Source organism: Vanrija pseudolonga, chromosome 4 (genome assembly GCF_020906515.1).
Source record: "Vanrija pseudolonga chromosome 4, complete sequence".
Lineage (NCBI taxonomy): Eukaryota > Fungi > Basidiomycota > Tremellomycetes > Trichosporonales > Trichosporonaceae > Vanrija > Vanrija pseudolonga.
In genome coordinates, this window is record NC_085852.1 from 3348896 (window position 1) to 3366064 (window position 17169).

At 60.7% G+C, this 17169-nt stretch overlaps 4 protein-coding genes across 4 annotated transcripts; 2 read left to right on the forward strand and 2 right to left on the reverse strand.

The window, feature by feature from the left end:
* Positions 1-854: 854 nt before the first annotated feature.
* tmoS_2 (Sensor histidine kinase TmoS) lies at positions 855-6700 on the reverse strand. Its single transcript, XM_062773181.1, has 8 exons — positions 6376-6700; positions 5349-6334; positions 4824-5311; positions 2568-4799; positions 2035-2532; positions 1915-1977; positions 1145-1876; positions 855-1095 (listed from the first exon to the last, which is right to left on the reverse strand). The coding sequence occupies exons 1-8, from the start codon at positions 6403-6405 to the stop codon at positions 980-982; spliced, it is 5145 nt and encodes a 1714-aa protein (XP_062629165.1). The 5' UTR covers positions 6406-6700; the 3' UTR covers positions 855-979.
* Positions 6701-7711: 1011 nt separating this feature from the next.
* Positions 7712-9832, reverse strand: MPH3_3 (Alpha-glucosides permease MPH3; the record flags this gene model as incomplete). Its single annotated transcript, XM_062773182.1, has 4 exons — positions 7712-8707; positions 8760-9071; positions 9429-9565; positions 9616-9832. The coding sequence occupies 4 exons, from the start codon at positions 9830-9832 to the stop codon at positions 7712-7714; spliced, it is 1662 nt and encodes a 553-aa protein (XP_062629166.1).
* A 2312-nt stretch (positions 9833-12144) lies between these two features.
* Positions 12145-14430, forward strand: agl2_0 (Alpha-galactosidase 2; the record flags this gene model as incomplete). The annotated part of the gene is made up of 2 exons (XM_062773183.1): positions 12145-12824; positions 12876-14430. 2 exons carry the CDS (start codon positions 12145-12147, stop codon positions 14428-14430), a joined length of 2235 nt encoding a protein of 744 aa, XP_062629167.1.
* Positions 14431-14873: 443 nt separating this feature from the next.
* Positions 14874-17165, forward strand: FUC95A_1 (Alpha-L-fucosidase 2; the record flags this gene model as incomplete). The annotated part of the gene is made up of 1 exon (XM_062773184.1): positions 14874-17165. One exon carries the CDS (start codon positions 14874-14876, stop codon positions 17163-17165), a length of 2292 nt encoding a protein of 763 aa, XP_062629168.1.
* Positions 17166-17169: the final 4 nt, after the last annotated feature.

Consider the following 17169-nt stretch of genomic DNA (forward strand, 5'->3'; position numbering starts at 1 on the left):
ACCGCCGCAGGTAAATTGAAGTGATCACCAAGGTCGTGCGACTGCCTCGGTAACCATCAGTGGTGGGCGCCGCTGGGCAGTAACCACTAACGTGCAATGCGGCGCGATAAGCAAGCCATTAGGAATTAACGCATGCTACTAAACCTTCCATGCTGCTCGGTGCCATGCATCAGACGGCTGGATGCCCAGTCCGATGCTGTGGGCGATGTTGAACGGTGTATTCTAGATGTGGAAGGATAGGCGTCCTGTGGAATGGAAGACGAGGGGGTTGTGCGTCGCACTCCCCCCCCCCGTCATACGAGCGTCGTCGTCGCCGCACACCTTAGACATAATCCGCCCTAACCACTGCTTGTTTGGACGTCGACGCGATCCCTAGCACAACAGCATGCACGCGACATCAAGCAGCGGCGCGGTGGAGGGTGGTTCGTCCTCGAAAGGGAGTCGAGCCGTGCAAGTCCGTACGAGCGGTACTCGCCCCCGAGCCACGATGGATTGACACACCCGGCACCCATGCGAGATCCCCAGCCTCCATCGCTGACAGTCACCCACCGCCCAGCAATAATGCATCGGGCCGCCCCATCATTCCAGGAATCAGTGGTACATAACCTCTGCTCGTCGTCATCCACCACGCCCTGCAAGCTGCATATGCATACAGCCGTCCTGTTCTGTGGTCGGCGTCGCAGGTCACTCGGCGACCTCAATGGTGGTTTAGGCAAGGGTGGCTGGTCGCGGGGAGAGCGGGTTGGAACGTGGCTACAGTATCGCGTGGTGGGTGGAAGACGCAAGTCGCTAGAGCCGCCGTGCCGCCTTTCTTGCCTTGCGTGCCCTTCTTTGCCTAGATCAAACCCAGAAAGCCCATGCATTCATTCGTTCCACCAATAGCAGTAATAATAATATTGATACAGCATTCTAATCTTACACTAATGCCATAAGCATGACCAAACTGTAGTCTACAACGTTCATCAGCATCGTTGCACCATCAACTTCTCATCATCTGGGCAGTCGCTGTGACCGCTTCTAATCGAACACGATGGTGGGCAACAGCCTCACGCATCTTGGCGACGAGATCTGGAAGGCGGTAGGGTTTGATAACCACTGACATGGTTAGCCTGCGCAAAGGGTGGTTGCCGAGGCTTTCACATACCATCATCCATGCCAGCTGCAAACGCGCGGTCGACCTGCCCCTCCCGCGCGTTACCAGTGAGGGCAAACACGAGCTGACTCCGCAGGGTCCCCTGCTTCTCAGCCTCACGGATATGGTGGAGCGCTGTGAGGCCGTCCATGACGGGCATCTCGAGGTCCATCAGAACAATGTCGTACGCCGCACGCTTGGGCTTGTTTTCGAACATTGGCGGCGCCCTGTCGCCGTCTGGTCTGGGGGAGGAGCGGAATCGCTCTGGTCGCGACGCGTCAAACAGGGCCACGAGCGCCTCCTTGCCATTGGAAGCTACATCGCATGTCAGTCCGCACTTGACCAGCTGGCGCTTCAGGACGCGCTGATTGATCTCATTGTCCTCCACAATGAGGACATTGAGCGTCGGCCCGCCGTCAGGAGTGGCTAGTATGGCAAGCTCAGGCGACGAGAGTGGTACGCCGCCGCTTCCCAGGCTGACGCCCAGGCCGATCCCCGGGCTGGGGGTGGGAGCGAAGATGCCGGGGGAGTCAGCGGGAGCCTTGGTGAGCGGAGGTGACAGGTCGGACAGTACGCTGGGAGCGTGCTTATCACTCCCAGGAACGCTCCCAATCCCACTGTCAGCGCCGGGGCTGATGCGCTGGTTGATCCCAACGGCGCGTGTCTTGACGGCGAATCGGAAGGTTGTGCCCTTGCCTATTGTAGAGTCGACTTCGATACCACCGCCGAGGAGTTCTGTGAGGCCTGAGAAGGGTGAGCTGTGACCAGTACGCAAGGCTCACTCTTGCACAGGAAGAGACCGAGCCCCGTGCCGCCAAAGCGCGTGTGGATGGTGCTGTTTCCTTCTGTGCCCCAAGTTAGTTCGACCCATCACCTCTCTCCGAATCTGCAGCCCAACTCACGATGGAAACGCTGGAACAGAACAGTCTGCTCCTCGGGAGTGATACCCGGCCCGGTGTCGCTCACGGACACATAGAGATACACCTCAGGCTCGCTCTCGATGCCGATGGGTGGGAGCCTCCCACTCGGCGGCGGGATGTTGTAGTGGCCGTTTACCGGCGAGTCGAACGAGATGTCAAAGGTCACCACCACCCTCCGCACTGGAGACACGGCCGTGAACCTTATCGCATTCGAGATGAGGTTGGTGACCACCTGTCCAAGCCGTACCGGGTCGGTCAGGATAGCAGACACGCCAGTGGCATCGAGCGAATCTCCAAACTCGACCACGAGGTCAATCTTCTTCATGCGCGCTTCGTTGGCGAAGACGGAGACCATCTTCTTGCCGCCCTGCCTGATGTCGACATGAACGTCGTGGAAGGACAGCATGTCCTGCTGGATACTGGCAAGGGAGAGAATGTCGCCGGCAATACGCTCCTGCACCAGACCACACTGGTAGATGCCTGCGGGTTAGCTTGGCCGACACACCCAAACTTACTGTCAAGTGCCTCGACATCCTCCTCCAGATCATCCAAGAGCGACGGAGTGGGATGGAAGCCCCGGTCTCCCGAGAATCGCAGCTGCTCACGCAAGGCAGCCAGATTCTGCCGGGCAAGCTGGGAACACTGCAGGATGGCAGAGACGGGGGTCCGAATCTCGTGCGAGATGAGGTCCACTAGGAACTCTTGTTGCTCCCTGCTCTCCTCAGCCTCGATCCTCCGGCGCTCTACATCCAGGAGTTGTTCTTCGAACATTTGCTGCAGCTTGGCACGTTTCTTGCCCATCTGCATGTGTAGATGCACGCGGAGAACGAGCTCCTTCGAGCCAACAGGTTTGGCGAGGTAGTCGTCGGCACCGGCGATGAATGCCTCGACACGAGACTGGTCGTCGTCTGACATTATAACGAACGGCACAAACCGAGTGGCCGGCGAGGTGCGCACGGCGGTAAGGAGGTCCATCGTCGTTTGCCCCGCTCCCTGCAGTCCATTATCACACAGGACGAGGTGTGGTGGGGTCGCGGCGATCAGCTCGAGGGCGTGTTCGGCATCGGGCGCCTCAAGCACGGTGCAGAACGTGCTGAACATTGACCGCAATAGGTCGCGCATGTCGACTGAAGGGTCGACGACCAGCAACACGTCCTCGGAGGCAAACATGAGACCAGGTAGTGACAAACCGCCGGTCGATCCAGAGCCCTTGGACCCATTGGACGTCTTCTCGTCATCGTCCTCGTGTATCCAGTCGGCAATCTCCCTGGCGCACTGTCGGGCAAACGCACCGAACGGGGACCTAATGGTTGACGTGTCCGCGCCCTCGGTAGGCGGGAGATCGAGGGACAGGCGGGCAGTGAAGGTTGAGCCATGCTTGTTGCTCACGCTCTCGGCAGCCGTCGTACTCTCCACGATGAGCTCGCCGCCATGGAGGAGCACGATCTCGTTTACGAGCGCCAGACCCACCCCGGTTACATTCGCGCCGCGGTCTTGGAGTGACGTCTCCGCCCGATGGGAGGGGTCGGTGACTGACTCGACCTCTGACGCTGGGATCCCATGCCCCGTGTCCGACACGCAAATGTTCGCGTACAGGGGATCGAACCACACCTTGAGTTTAACTGTCCCCATGTGCGTGTACTTGAGCGCGTTCATGAGGAGATTCGAGACGACCATTTCCAGCAGAACGCGGTCCACGTTCACCATGGTCGGCGGAGCGGCAGAATCGCTGTCGACCTCCAGCACAAAGTTGATGTACTTGAGTGTCTTGATCGCTGGGCGGAACAGGTCCATGATGTCGCCGACAAACGTCTCCAGGCGCGTGGGGATAAAGCTTGTCTCCACCTGGCCGGACTCTAGACCCATAAAGTTGAGTAGCGAGTTGACCAGACTCTCCAAGCGTTGGACATTGCGCCGAGCCATGGCAAGCTTGCCAGTCTGCCCCGGTGCCAACTTGGTGTATGACAGTTCTTCCAGTGGGACCGAGATGAGCGTCAATGGCGAACGGAGCTCGTGTGCCGAACCGCGGAACCACGTTGCCTTTGCCCGCTCGAGCTTTGCTCGTTCCTCCCGTCGAGATACCTCCTCCTCCAGCGCCTTGACTGACCCGAGGCCGAGCGAAATATGACCACGAAGAACCTGCACCCACTCCTCGTAATCCGGGTCCAGTGGACGGTAGAGGTTGAGTCCAAGCACCATGACACCAGATGGAGTCTCCTCTGACCCCTCAGACGAGATGGGGACAACGACCGCCAGGTCGGGGAGTTCGGTCCACTGTCGCACCGGGAACCCTTGGATGAGCGCCTGGATATTGTCAACCACGAGGCACTGGCGAGTGCTGAGCGCCTCCTCAAAAGGCCACGGCACAGTGGGGTTGGTGGAGGTGGCGGTCGGCACGGGCATGGTGGCAGGGGCGGCGGCGACCGGGGACCCGGTCCGAGGAGACGGGGTATGACTACCCAGGGGCGACTGAAAGCCTGGCGAGCCCGGTACCGGCACCGGTAGCGGCGACCCCACAGACGAGGTTGAAACAGCTGACGGCGATCGGCGGAGTGGCGCTGATGCCTTGGCGCGTGACTCGGACGGCAACCTGGCGGCGGCTTCCGGAGATGGTGCTGGTGCAGGGTCCGCTGAGGCAGGGTTGGCCCGCACTGCACCGTCCTCCCCAGACACGTCGGTAAACGTAGGTTGGCCTGATGGAGACGTCCGTCGACTCTTTGGGATCTTGTACTTCAAGAACGTTGGGGCTGCGCCGTGTCCTTCCGGCACACCCACCGTCGATCGGAGCTGGAGGCTGATTTCAGTGTGCTCATCTGACCCGGTCTCCTTCTTGGCCAGGCTGTACAGGATGGCAAACGGTGCGTCAGCGGGGTTGCCTTCCAGTGCGGCAGCCACCTGCTCGAAGAAGGCCTCTGTCGTGCGCGCGAGCGAAACCATCTCGACGAGATCCTTTGTCGTCCCCAGGCGTCGTTCCGCCAGGACCTTTTCTGTCGTGTCCAAGCTCGGGTTGTATATTCCAATCACCTCCTTTTTGGCGTGATGCACGATAGGTATCAAGCTGTAGCTCTGGTACCGTTCGATGAACTTGCCTCGGTCGTTTCGCTGATGAAGGACGAGATCATTTTCGCGGTGGACCGGGTCCCCGCCGTAGACGTGCATCATCAACGGACCAAGAACGCTCCATAACGGGGCCCACACCTCCTTCATGGGACGTCCAAAGCTCTTGGGGTGCTCAACCATGACCGAGTACTTTTGGTTGCTGGGAAGTCAGCGGCAGTGACCAGCATTGCACCCACTAGATCATGATAAGGTCCTTGCCAACGTAGACACAGTCCTGGGTAAAACTTGAGAATGCGATGGAAGCCGTCGCGAGAATCTCGACCGGCCAGTCGGCCTTGGGGCCAAGGACAGTTTCAGACCAGTCAACCTCGTCCATCAACAGGTGGCACTGCTTGGTGAGGTTGTATCTTCTGCCGTCATCATTGTAGACCAGGGAGTTGCGAGTTCGGCGGCGGTACGGCATGAGGAAGGATACCGTATCCGGGGGCAGCGTCTCGATCGACATTGCATTGGGGCCCTGGAGAGTGTACGGCGGTGCGAGGAGGCGGTTCTGGAAACGAGCGCCGGGCTTGACCATATCCTCGTCAACCCGTGCTGGTGCGACTGCAGTAAGAACAACGCACGCCCACGGACTTCCTGGCTCGACTGGCAGCCGCGACTTGACGACGTCGACGCTCATCCCGGTGGCCGACATCTTGAGCGTCAGGACTGTAGAGGGCGACAGGATCTCGAAGCCGACAATTTGGTCCGTTTCCGCCCATTCTTGCAACCCAGCAGCCATGTGCGAGTCCATCAAGCTGGCAATGGGTCGCCCGAGGGTTAGGCGGTTCATGTGAACGTTCTCCCAAAGGATCTTCATTGTAGACGCGAGCGGAGCCGACACTGGGGCCACCTTTCGTATTGTCGGTGGGATTTCTCCAACATACGGGGTCTGCACAGCCTGGAGAAGACGTGATTGTGGGGGGCGTGGAGGTGTGGTACTCCGTTCGCTTGATGGCATGGCCGGTTCACCCAATGGCCTGGTCGGCGTCCTTGCATGGCCGCCTGTTCCGCTGTCGTTCTGGGCAACAGCGACCCTGTGTCTGGTCTGCTCATCGATCCACAGCTCGGACATCTTGTCCAAATCTTCTGGCCCGCGAACATTCTCGCGGCTCGCAGCTGCGACCGTGGGGTCGACATTGGGCGACCGAACGCGCAGCACGCAGGCAGGGTACGGATACGCCTGGAAAAGGAATGAGCTAAGGCTCTGGGTAAGTGACATACCTCCAAGTACGTGTATGGTAGTTCCGGCATGGCGCCTGCGCAGGGCGGCCGAGGCCGCTGACTATCACGCAGGCGTTGCTACTGTCGCCTTGCGTGAGCCCACAGATTCCAGACTGGGAGGGGCGCGGTGGACGGCGAGGATGGGCGCGTTTGGTTGTTGACAACGGAGTGAGGCAAGGGCTATGATAATGACAATGTGGGTATCATGCACGCTGTATGTATGTGTCGTCAATCGAGTATGTTTGAATGGATGTTGGAGGTGAGTACGAAGCTGCGATGTCGACCCAAGTGAACAGACACCAACTTGCTGTTGACTTGGGGAGTGACAACAGGTCAGCAGGTGCACTCTTGAGAATAACAACTACCCATGGCCCCGTGCTGGCTGGCTGCTAGGGTCATATCTCTCTCTGGTTGTCTGCCATGCATTTGCCACCCCTTAGGGGTCTGGATGCTGGTCATTGAAGGCAGGCGGCATGCAGCTATTCAGCGGGTAGCAGAACAAGAGAGCCTTGAACAGGGTCGCGCCCAGGGAGGGAAAGCCTGGGCTGACGGACGGGTAGCCCGACGAGTCGTACATATGTACTGTAAGCAAGCATGTTCAAGGTCAGGTGGCAGGGAACGAGGCAAGCTAGAGAGGCTGCCATGACGTCAGGGGGTAACAAGCAAGACAAGGCCGCCGTGGACATGGGGCAGGCCGTGTTGTGCCCGGTGCCCGTGTCTTTGCTGGTGTTCAACTCACGCCAGCATGGATCACTGTTGGCCTTGCATTCGCATCCACCAGTATGCAAAGGATATTCATGTTCTGCTGGTTAGTCCATGCGGTCTGCTCTGCGTGATGGATTTCTTGACATGGGACCGAGCATGTCCCGGATTAATTAGATGTACCTCGGGCCGTTCAACAAACAAATGGCCAATTACAAATTCCAGGCACCGTATTACGCCCCCTCATTTTGTCTTTCTAATGTTGATTAAGAAAATTGGCGTCATGTCATGAAAACGCGTCGCTCCAATGGTCACGGGGACGGGATAGATGACGAGGAGCAGAACACTGGTGGGCACCGAGGTTTGGCGGTAAGAGTACATGCACACTGCCAACTCGTGGACAATGAAAGGTGAGAGAGTGGAGCATTCGAAGATGGCGAGGTCGAGGGAGCGGTGTGAGTCGCGGCTATTTGTGGCCTGCTGGGTTCGACCAGACTGCCTGCCTGCCCCCACCCGTTATCCACGGCCGATGCTGCTTCATACTACTCATCCAGCTACTATCCTGCTACTAACCACAATGCCTAGAGAAAATAACCACTCCTCCTGCTCCTCGTTCTACCTGCACAGCGCCCGCTTAAGCCTTCTCAACGTGCTCGGTCTTGCCCTTGTGGTCGTCCTCGACAGCAAGGTGGGCGGCGGCAATGTTCTCGTCGGTGCGCTCGAAAATGTTCATGTCGACCGACTGGAACTTGCGGGCGGGGACCTTGGCCTCGAAACGAGCGTTGATCTCCTGGTAGGTGAGACCCTTAGGCTCGGGGAGGCGGAAGTAGATCCAGACGCAGCAAAGCGAGCACATGCCGGCCCAGTAGAAGGCAGTCTTGCCGCCCCAGTTCCAGGCAGTGGGGTTGAGCATGTAGGCCATGTACGAGCCGTTGACAATACCGATAACGTTGTAGAAACCACGGCCAATGTTGATCGACTTGATGGCGAGACGGCGCGAGGGGAGCTCGGCAACGAGGGCGTAGCAGACAGTGCCGACAGTGAACTGGTAGGCAACCGACCAGACGAGGAGCATGACACCGACAGCCCAAGACGATCCCTTGCTGCCGATAAGAGAGACACCGCCAATGATGAGGAGGACACACGCCATCCAGATGCAGCCGTAGAGGTAGATGGCGCGGCGGCCAATGCCCATGCCCATGAGGCCCCAGGCGATGAAGGTACCGCCGGTGTTGATAGCGTACTGGCCCATGGTCATGGAAAAGGAGTTCTCAACCGAGAAGCCGGCCTGCTGAAGGAAGTAGGTGCAGTAGCCCATGAACGAAGAGCCACAAAGCTGCTGAACGGCCCAGGCACCGCAAACGATCTCGGTACGGCGGAGGTTGACACCCTTGAAGAGTTCGAGGTAGGTGGCACCGGCGGTCGTGGCACGCTCCATGGCAATGGTGTGCTCCATCATGGCAAGAGTCGACTGAATCTCCTCCTCGTCGTTACCGGAATACAGGCGGCGGAGCGACTTGCGGGCCTCCTCGACCTTGCCCTTGCGAACGAGCCACCAGGGAGACTCGGGGGCGAAGATCGCAGTGATGATGAGGGGAATAGGCCAGAACCACTGGATGGCGTAGGGGATCTGGGGAGGTCAGCACAGTCACAGGATGCGTCTGCAGTTTTTTGCCACTCACGCGCCACGCCCACTCGTCGGTGCGGTTGACCATTCCACGGAGGAGACCGACAGCAATGAGCTGTCCAATACCCCAGCACGCGTTAACCCAGGTCGTAAGGATACCGCGGAGAGGCAGGGGAGCGACCTCGGCGGCGTAGGTGGTGGTGAGAGTCTGGAAGATGCCCCAAGCGAAGCCGGCGAGGAACTGAGCGGCGAGGAGCATGCCAAGCGACTTGCAGAAGAACATGAGGAAAATGACACCGGTCATCCAGATAAGAGTCCAGAACATGGTCCTGCGGTAGCCGAAGCGCTCAGCGAGGATACCGTTGAGCTGGGAGAGGTGTCAGCGATTGTTGTCTCGATTTTGTGATATCCGGATGGTGGCGCGGGGCACTGTGCGGGGAAGAGAGTGCGTAATCTGGGTTTCGTTTTCCGGGGCCTTGCCTCTGGCTGACCGCGGCGGGGTGGAAGAACCCTGCCAGCACCAACGGCGGCCGGAGTGCGCCGCAGTTCGTCGTCGGAAGGGCAGAAGATCTGGCTTGGCCGTCGACAGGCGTCCCAGGATCTGGCTAGCCGGAGGCACCCTGTCCCAAGGTCGGTCGGCACCCGGCCCGCCCGGCGCACCGAACCCCGAAAGTTGAAAAGTGACAACCGCCCGCAACCATGTCGCCGCACGGACAACACTCACAAGGACACCAATGATAGAGCAGACACCCGAGGCGTTGCCGAGACCCGCCTGCCAGCGGGCAGGGACCTGCCAGTCGGGGTTACCGTTCTTGTCGGTCGTGGGCTCGCCGAACTGCCTCTTGAAAGCAGGGTAGGCGTCTGGCGAGTGTTTAGCTCGAGTCGTTGCTTGTGGTCGCGTGGCCACTCACAAAAGTTTCCGAGGAGGACAACGTCGTAGCCCTCCATGATGACAGCAACCGAGATCATCATGGACCAGAAGCAAGCCTTGGGGTACTTGCGAAGACCCTCCCAGAGGGTCATGTTGTGCTCGATCTCGGTACCCTTCTCGGCCTCGCGGAGGAGGTCCTCGACACGAGTCTCCTCGGCCGTCTTCTCGTCGAGGTACGGCTTGGCGACCGTCGACATGGTGGCGGGTGGTGGTGAGCGGTAGTCGGAGTGTGTGGCTAGTGGTGCTGCTCGAGCTGGTGCGGGGCCGAATCGACTCAAGTCGGTAAGAGAGGTTTTGCTGGCTGTGGGGATCCGCAACAACAAGTCGAGGCGTCTTGCTTAAGTATTTCTTTCTCTGGAGCACCTTGGCCACCCCTCAGGGGGCATGTCGAGGGCCCAGAGACTGCATCGCGGGGCATCCAGTGCAGCGATCCGGTCAGTCGCCGGCGCACGCCGCGGGGCTCGCCCCGGGCCCTGCCTGCCCTCACCCACCGCAGCCGCCTACAGCCTCGGTGCTGGTGGACGCGAGCGCGTGCACCCGGGCCAGCCCAGTAGAATTACCGCCATCGGTCACTGTCTGACCGGCCTTGCCGAACGCAAACTCGCTCAGCCGTGCACACGGCGTCCCTCATGGTCAACCATCCTGGCTGTCGAGCCTTTGCGAACGGGAATTTTTGGCTGATATCGCAAATGACATGACCCAGCTGGGTCAGTCCAGGGTGCGGCTGAGGCGGCTACGGCCCAGCTGAGCCGACGTCGGACATGGAGCGGCGCATGTAACCCTTGCCAGCTTACCAACTCTGGTGGTGAGCTGCCTTGCTTCAGTATCCGATCGAGGGGCCGACAAGGGCCCCGGGTCGAGATCCATTCGAGTGGGGGTTGACAGAAAGGTTTGTTTATCCTGGTGGTATCCAGGGTGGGGGCCAGGGAGTTCGGTCCGTGATCTGGCGTGCTGCCAGAGGATTGGAGGCCGAACCTCCGTGTTCCTGGTGAGCCCTCATTGTCGTCTTGTCCCTGGAACGAACGGGAATTTTTGTTGAGGATTGGAAAGAACTGCATGGCAGGCCGCAAGATACGGTGGAAGGGGAGGCGGTCAGGGCGGGGTGTCGTTGCGGCCCTGTAGCCGCTTTCCGTCTATGGACCACTCATCCTGAGTGGGGGTGAGCCACAGTCGCCTACCTGTCCGACCAACCGGTGTCAATGCTAATTCTAGAGGGCAAGCATGCACGCAGTGCATCTCATGACCAGTCAGGAGCCCGTATACAGCGCCGACCGCGGACCGACGTCGGAGGTGTGAACGGCGCTGCCATCTCCGTGAGCCCCGTGCAAGGCTCCATCACATCGGGGTTGAGGCAGTAACCCGCGCCAATCCCTCGGCACACAGGTGTCGCTGTCGCTTCTCAATGCTCAAGATTCCCGTTCACCGCGTTTCCAACAGCCCAACATTCCCGTTCTTACACGGCCAAACCGGGACGACGAGCCGTATCTAGTCGGAACGGTGGACCGTAGCTATGATTATCGCGAGGTGGACATGGCGATGGGCGCGCGCCACGTCCGACGCGGACCCGATCCCACCCACCTCCCCCACCCGCACTTTTGTCTGTCTGTCTGCAACAAACTTGGCACATGATGCGCCCCACGGATCCCCACTCTGGATAATACTGCAGCATTCCCCGCAGCCGGAAGTGCTGCTGCGCGGTTTGCATGCCTTGGAGACAGTCAGACTTACATTGCCGGACTCTGACGCCCGCGGCATCGGCGAGATCGCCACTCTGCTATGTCAGTTTACAAGCGGGGGCCGACAGTGTGCACTCCATACCAGGCAAATCTCTGCCTTTCGCCCCGAACCGTTTGGCCGGACCTCCGCATGTACATACGGCCGAGTGCAGTCTTGGAAACCTCGCTACTATGCAGCATTGTCGGGACGAGTCCACTCTGATTCGCAACCGTCGGCACACAGACCGATCGCCGTTCCGAACATGAGGCATGTGGCCCCGCAGTCAGTCTTCTACTTCACATGCCGCTTGTTCTCGTCAGCGCCCGCCAGTTTGGCGAAAGCGCGTTTTACACGGAACCTTGGCCCGCACAACAAGCGATGGAACAGGAGTTGACGGACTCTCCGAACGCCAGGTTACCCACCTTGCGCATACAGATTGCGCCAAGGCAATACCCTGGTTATACGTGGTTGGTTGGCGCCCGTAACCGGCGCATGCTCTCTCAGTTGACACCCTAACCCTCCCTGGGACGGTCGGGTCCAGGTCCGAACGCTTATAACCCCACATCGTATTGCCCATTCTTTGACAGGACTCGCGTTCGCAATGTTGCCCCGCCCACACAACTGCAACCCTTACTCTCGTCACCCTCGGCCCGACCCCACCGACCCCGGCGGGCAGCTCGTTTATTGACATTGGCGCTGACAGCTCCACGGCATACATCGTGTCCTGCTGAACTGGTTGTCTGACGCTGTGACATTGTAGCCGAAGACGTCGACGACCTCGCTGACGACCACAATGACCACCATCAACGGCAACGCGAGCGCCAACACCGGCGCCAGCTCCAGCACCACCTCAGTGCCCTCGGCCGACCTCGGCATTCACGTTCGCGACAAGCAGTTTGCGCTCACTTCCCGCGGCGCCGACTACCGGTTCCACGTCGATTCTGACGGCGAGCTCGTTCACGACTACTTCGGTGCGCATGCCCCGGGACTAGCCCCGTGGGAGTCGCGCGGCGCCAACGGGTGGGGACACAAGCAGGTGGACGAGCGCCGCGAGTTCCCCGACCATGGCCGTGGTGACTTCCGCTTGCCGGCTGTCCATGTCCGGCACTCCACGGGCTCGACGGTCAGCTTCTTCGAGTACGTCGGCCACGACATCGTTCCAGGCAAGCCCAAGCTGCCTGGTCTTCCGGCGACGTTTGGCACACCAGAGGACGTCACCACGCTGGTGGTACATCTCGAGGACCACCGGTCAGGCGTCAAGGCCGACCTCAACTACTCGGTGTTTCACCAGCACAATGCCATCGCGCGTAGCTTCACTCTCACGAACAACGGCTCGAGTTCGGTAGAGATCCAGCGTGCGGCGAGCTTCTCCATCGATTTTGGGTCGGGCGACTGGGACATGGTCTCGCTCTCGGGCGAGTGGTGCCGTGAGGCCCAGGAGACGCGCCGCAAGGTGCAGATTGGGACGCAGGGGTAGGTCCAAGACCCGCAGTTGACCGCTACGAGCCCAGCTGAACACTGCAGCTTCCAGAGCTCCACCGGCTACTCGTCGCACTACTTCAACCCCTTCGTCGCCCTTCTCCCATCCACGACAACCGAGACCCACGGTCCGGCATACGGCATCTCGCTTGTGTACTCTGGCTCGTTCAGCGTCGATGTCGAGCGGCACGCATTCAACCTCGTTCGAGCTTCGATTGGCCTTAACCCGCTTCACCTCTCGTGGCCTCTGGCCCCCGGCCAGTCGTTCACGACTCCCGAAGCCGTGGCCGTCTATTCGTCCGAGGGTCTCGGCGGCATGAGCCGAAATCTGCACCGACTCTATCGCAACCACCTGTCTCGCTCCCCATGGACGCTGCGGGAACGACCGGTGCTCCTCAACTCGTGGGAGGGCATGTACTTCAATTTCACCGCCGAGATGCTCTACAAGCGTGCCAGGGACGCGGCTGAGCTTGGCGTGAGCCTGTTCGTTCTCGACGACGGATGGTTTGGTGACAAACACCCTCGCGTGCATGACAATGCCGGGCTCGGTGACTGGGTCGTCAATCCCAAACGCTTGCCCTCCGGGCTGGACGCCTTTGTCAAGACAGTCAATGCGATCGAGGTCAAAGGAGGACGCGGCCCACTCAAATTCGGTATCTGGGTCGAGCCGGAGATGGTTAACCCCAGCTCGGAGCTATACGAGGCACACCCAGACTGGGTGCTCCACTCTGGGACACACAAGCGCACCGAGATGCGCCAGCAACTCGTGCTCGATCTGAGCAAACGCGAGGTGCAAGACTACATCATCGACGCCATTGGCAAGATCCTGTCATGCGCAAACATCGAGTATGTCAAGTGGGACAACAACCGAGGCATGCACGAGGTGCCGTCGCCGACCACGCCGCACTCCTACATGCTCGGCCTGTACCGCATCCTTGACTCGTTGACGACATCGTTCCCGAAGATACTGTTCGAGGGATGTGCATCGGGCGGTGGGCGATTCGACCCCGGCATCCTGTGCTACTGGCCCCAGTCGTGGACGTCGGACGACACGGACGCTGTCGAGCGCCTGCATATCCAGTTCGGCACGTCGCTCGCGTACCCTCCCTCGTCGATGGGCTGCCACGTGTCGGCGGCGCCAGGGGAGCAGGTGGGCCGCACCACCCCCCTGCTATTCCGCGCACATGTCGCGCTCATGGGCGGTTCGTTTGGATTTGAGCTCGAGACCGAGAAGATGTCACCCGAGGAGCGCGGGCAGGTGACAGAGATTGTTGCGCTCGCAGAAAAGGTCAACCCGTACGTCATCGACGGCGACCTGTACAGACTGGCGCTGCCCGACGAGTCGAATTGGCCAGCAGCACTGTACGTCAAGCCGGATGGCTCTAGCGCTGTGCTACTCGCCTTCCAGGTCTACGCGCGCATCCGCATCGACACGCCGCTACTCCGTCTCCAGGGCCTGGACCACTCGGTGTACGAGATCGACGGTGTGCACTACTCCGGCGCGGTACTTGCCCACGTCGGCCTCAAACTCGACTGGAAGCCGGTGCACTTGCCAGCGGCTGATCATCAAAGCAAGGTGCTCTTCATCAACCGGGTGTAGATGTAGATTGCAAGGGCGGCTTGTGCGTGATAAGATGAGTGTGTAGGAGATTAGCAGTGATTGCAGATACATAGATTGCCCTGAAGTTGCCGAGATGCAACGCAGCTCCCCCACTCTGGCGGATAACGATGCGATGAGACTAGGATCATGCAGAGAGCGCGGCGAGGTGCCCGATACACTCGTTGTGCGTGGCGACGTGCATATGGCGGCGATGATGTGCGACGACAAGGTTGACCCGACCGCCCACAGTGGTGGACATGTCCTCGGACCGCTCTCCTCCGTCGCCGATATACCGGTCCTCGGCACAGGGACCGACCTCCACACGTCAACAGTCATTCCCGTTCTTGCCAGGTCAGTATATGTAATTGTCTGGAGCTCATAAAGCCAGCCAGCGCACCGTCGAGGCCCCCACCCCCCCCCCCCCCCCCCCCCGCGGCAACACGATGACACGGCAACATCTCGCTCACTCAGGGCCGGCGTCGCAATGGCTCGAGGCCTTGCCCCTCGGCAACGGCTCCCTTGGGGCCATGGTTTTCGGCGGGCCTCTGCGAGAACGGATCGCGCTCAACGAAGCCACGCTGTGGTCCGGCAGCCCGCGCAACGAGCGTGAGGCGGCCATCCCAGCCGAGGTGGCCCAGCCTGCCATTTCCGACGCGCGAAAGGCCACTCTGGAGCGCAGGTTTGCCGACGCGACGGCTGCTGTCCAGAAGCTCCAGAGCCGATACTCGCAGTGCTTCCTCCCCCTGGGCGACTTGGAGCTTGAGTTGAAGACTGGGGATGGTGACAAAGTGGCCGACTATGCCCGCGCGCTCGACCTCGACCGCGGGCTTCACACGGCCAGCTACACGCTCAACGGAGCAAAGGTTCGATGGACGACGCTGGTCAGCCACCCGGACAACGTACTGCAGGTGGTGATCGAGTCGGACGTCGCCGTGGACATTAGCGCGAGCTTCAAGAGCCAGCTGAGGTCGGTTGATCTGGTCGAGGCTTCCACCCCCCGCCGTCTGGTCCGCGCGGTCCGCGCACCGAGCGACTGCCCCCCGCCTCACGAGCCCGAGGAGGGCGTCACCTGGTCCAACGCTCCGGGCGACGCCATGCGCGCGGCTGTCGTCGTCGGTTGGACGCACGATGGGCAGGACGGCGAGGGTATGTCTGCAACCGACGTGCGGAGTCTCACTCTCGTTCTCGCCGCCGCCACGACCTTCAACGGCGCGCGCGAGCTCCCCTGGTCCGACCCCGCTTCTGCCATCGCGGCGGCAGCTGCGCGTGTCGACGCTGGGCTAGCTGCCGGCGCCGCTGCTGTCACATCCCGCCATGAGACAGACTACAGCGCGCTATTCTCTCGCGTGACCCTCTCTCTGCCTGGGCGCGCGCTCGACTCGACCCTATTCGACTACGGCCGATACCTCCTCATTGCCGGCTCGCGCGGCCCCATTCCCATGACGCTCCAGGGGCTCTGGAACCACCACCTCCGTGCGCCGTGGTCGTCAAATTACACCACCAACATCAACCTGCAGATGAACTACTGGGGCGCACATGCTGCCAGTCTCCCCGAGACGGCCGACACGCTGTTCGACTTCATCGACGACCTGGCCGCGGCTGGATCCGAGACGGCACGCAGGCTGTATGGCGCCAACGGATGGGTCGCGCACCATAACGCTGACATATGGGCGTACACTTCTCCTGTGGGCCTGGGTCGTGCTTCCCCGCAGTGGGCATTCTGGCCGTTCGCCGGCGCGTGGTTGTGCTTCGCGCTTGTCGAGCATGTGCGCCACGGTGCCAGCCCCGAGTTTGTTAAGACTCGTGCTCTGCCTGCAATCCGGGGCGCGATGTCCTTCCTGCTCGACTGGGTGGTTGTCGTCGACGGTGTGGCGACCACAGCGCCATCCACGTCGCCAGAAAACACATTCATCCCCGACGGCTCCGAACAGTCATTTGCAGTCGGCCGGTCGTCGACCTGTGACCTGGCGCTGACGGCCGAGCTCGGCCAAGCGCTGTTGGACCTCACGGCAGCGGTTGGGCTGCCTGACGATGAAGTGACAATGTCGACACGCAAGCTGTTGCCTACCATCCCCAAGGCTGTGGCGGGCCGCGACGGCCTCGTGCCCGAGTGGGCCGATGACGACCCACAGGCCGAGCCGCTGCACCGGCACATCTCCCACCTCGTCGGCCTGTACCCCGGCACGACGCTGCGCGAGCCCGAACAACTCAAGGCTGCTGCTGCGAGCCTCGATGACCGAGGGGACGACTCGACGGGCTGGTCATTGGTTTGGAAGCTCGCCGCCCGCGCGAGGCTACGCGACAATGCCGCTGTCGACCGACTCCTCGAGCTCATCTTCCGCGACGCCGACATGGAGGAGGGTGACGAAGACTTTGAGCAGCGCGGCGGCCTGTACCCCAACCTGTTCTCGGCTCACCCTCCATTCCAAATCGATGGCAACCTGGGATATGTGGCCGGAGTCGCCGAGGTGCTCGTTCAGAGCCATGAGGACGGCATCATTGTCCTTGCAGCAGCACTACCAGCAGCCTGGCCCAGTGGAAGCGTCAAGGGACTGGTGGCTCGCCCGGGGGTCACCGTTGACTTGGCATGGGAGGCAGGGAAGCTGGTCGAGGCTAGCCTTTCAGCTCAGTCCGATGCTGCCCGTCGCCAACTGCAGGTGCAGTATGGCAGCGCTAGAGCGAGTGTGGACCTCGGCGCAGGTCCTGTCACCCTTCGCGTCGCCGACTTTGCATGAGCCA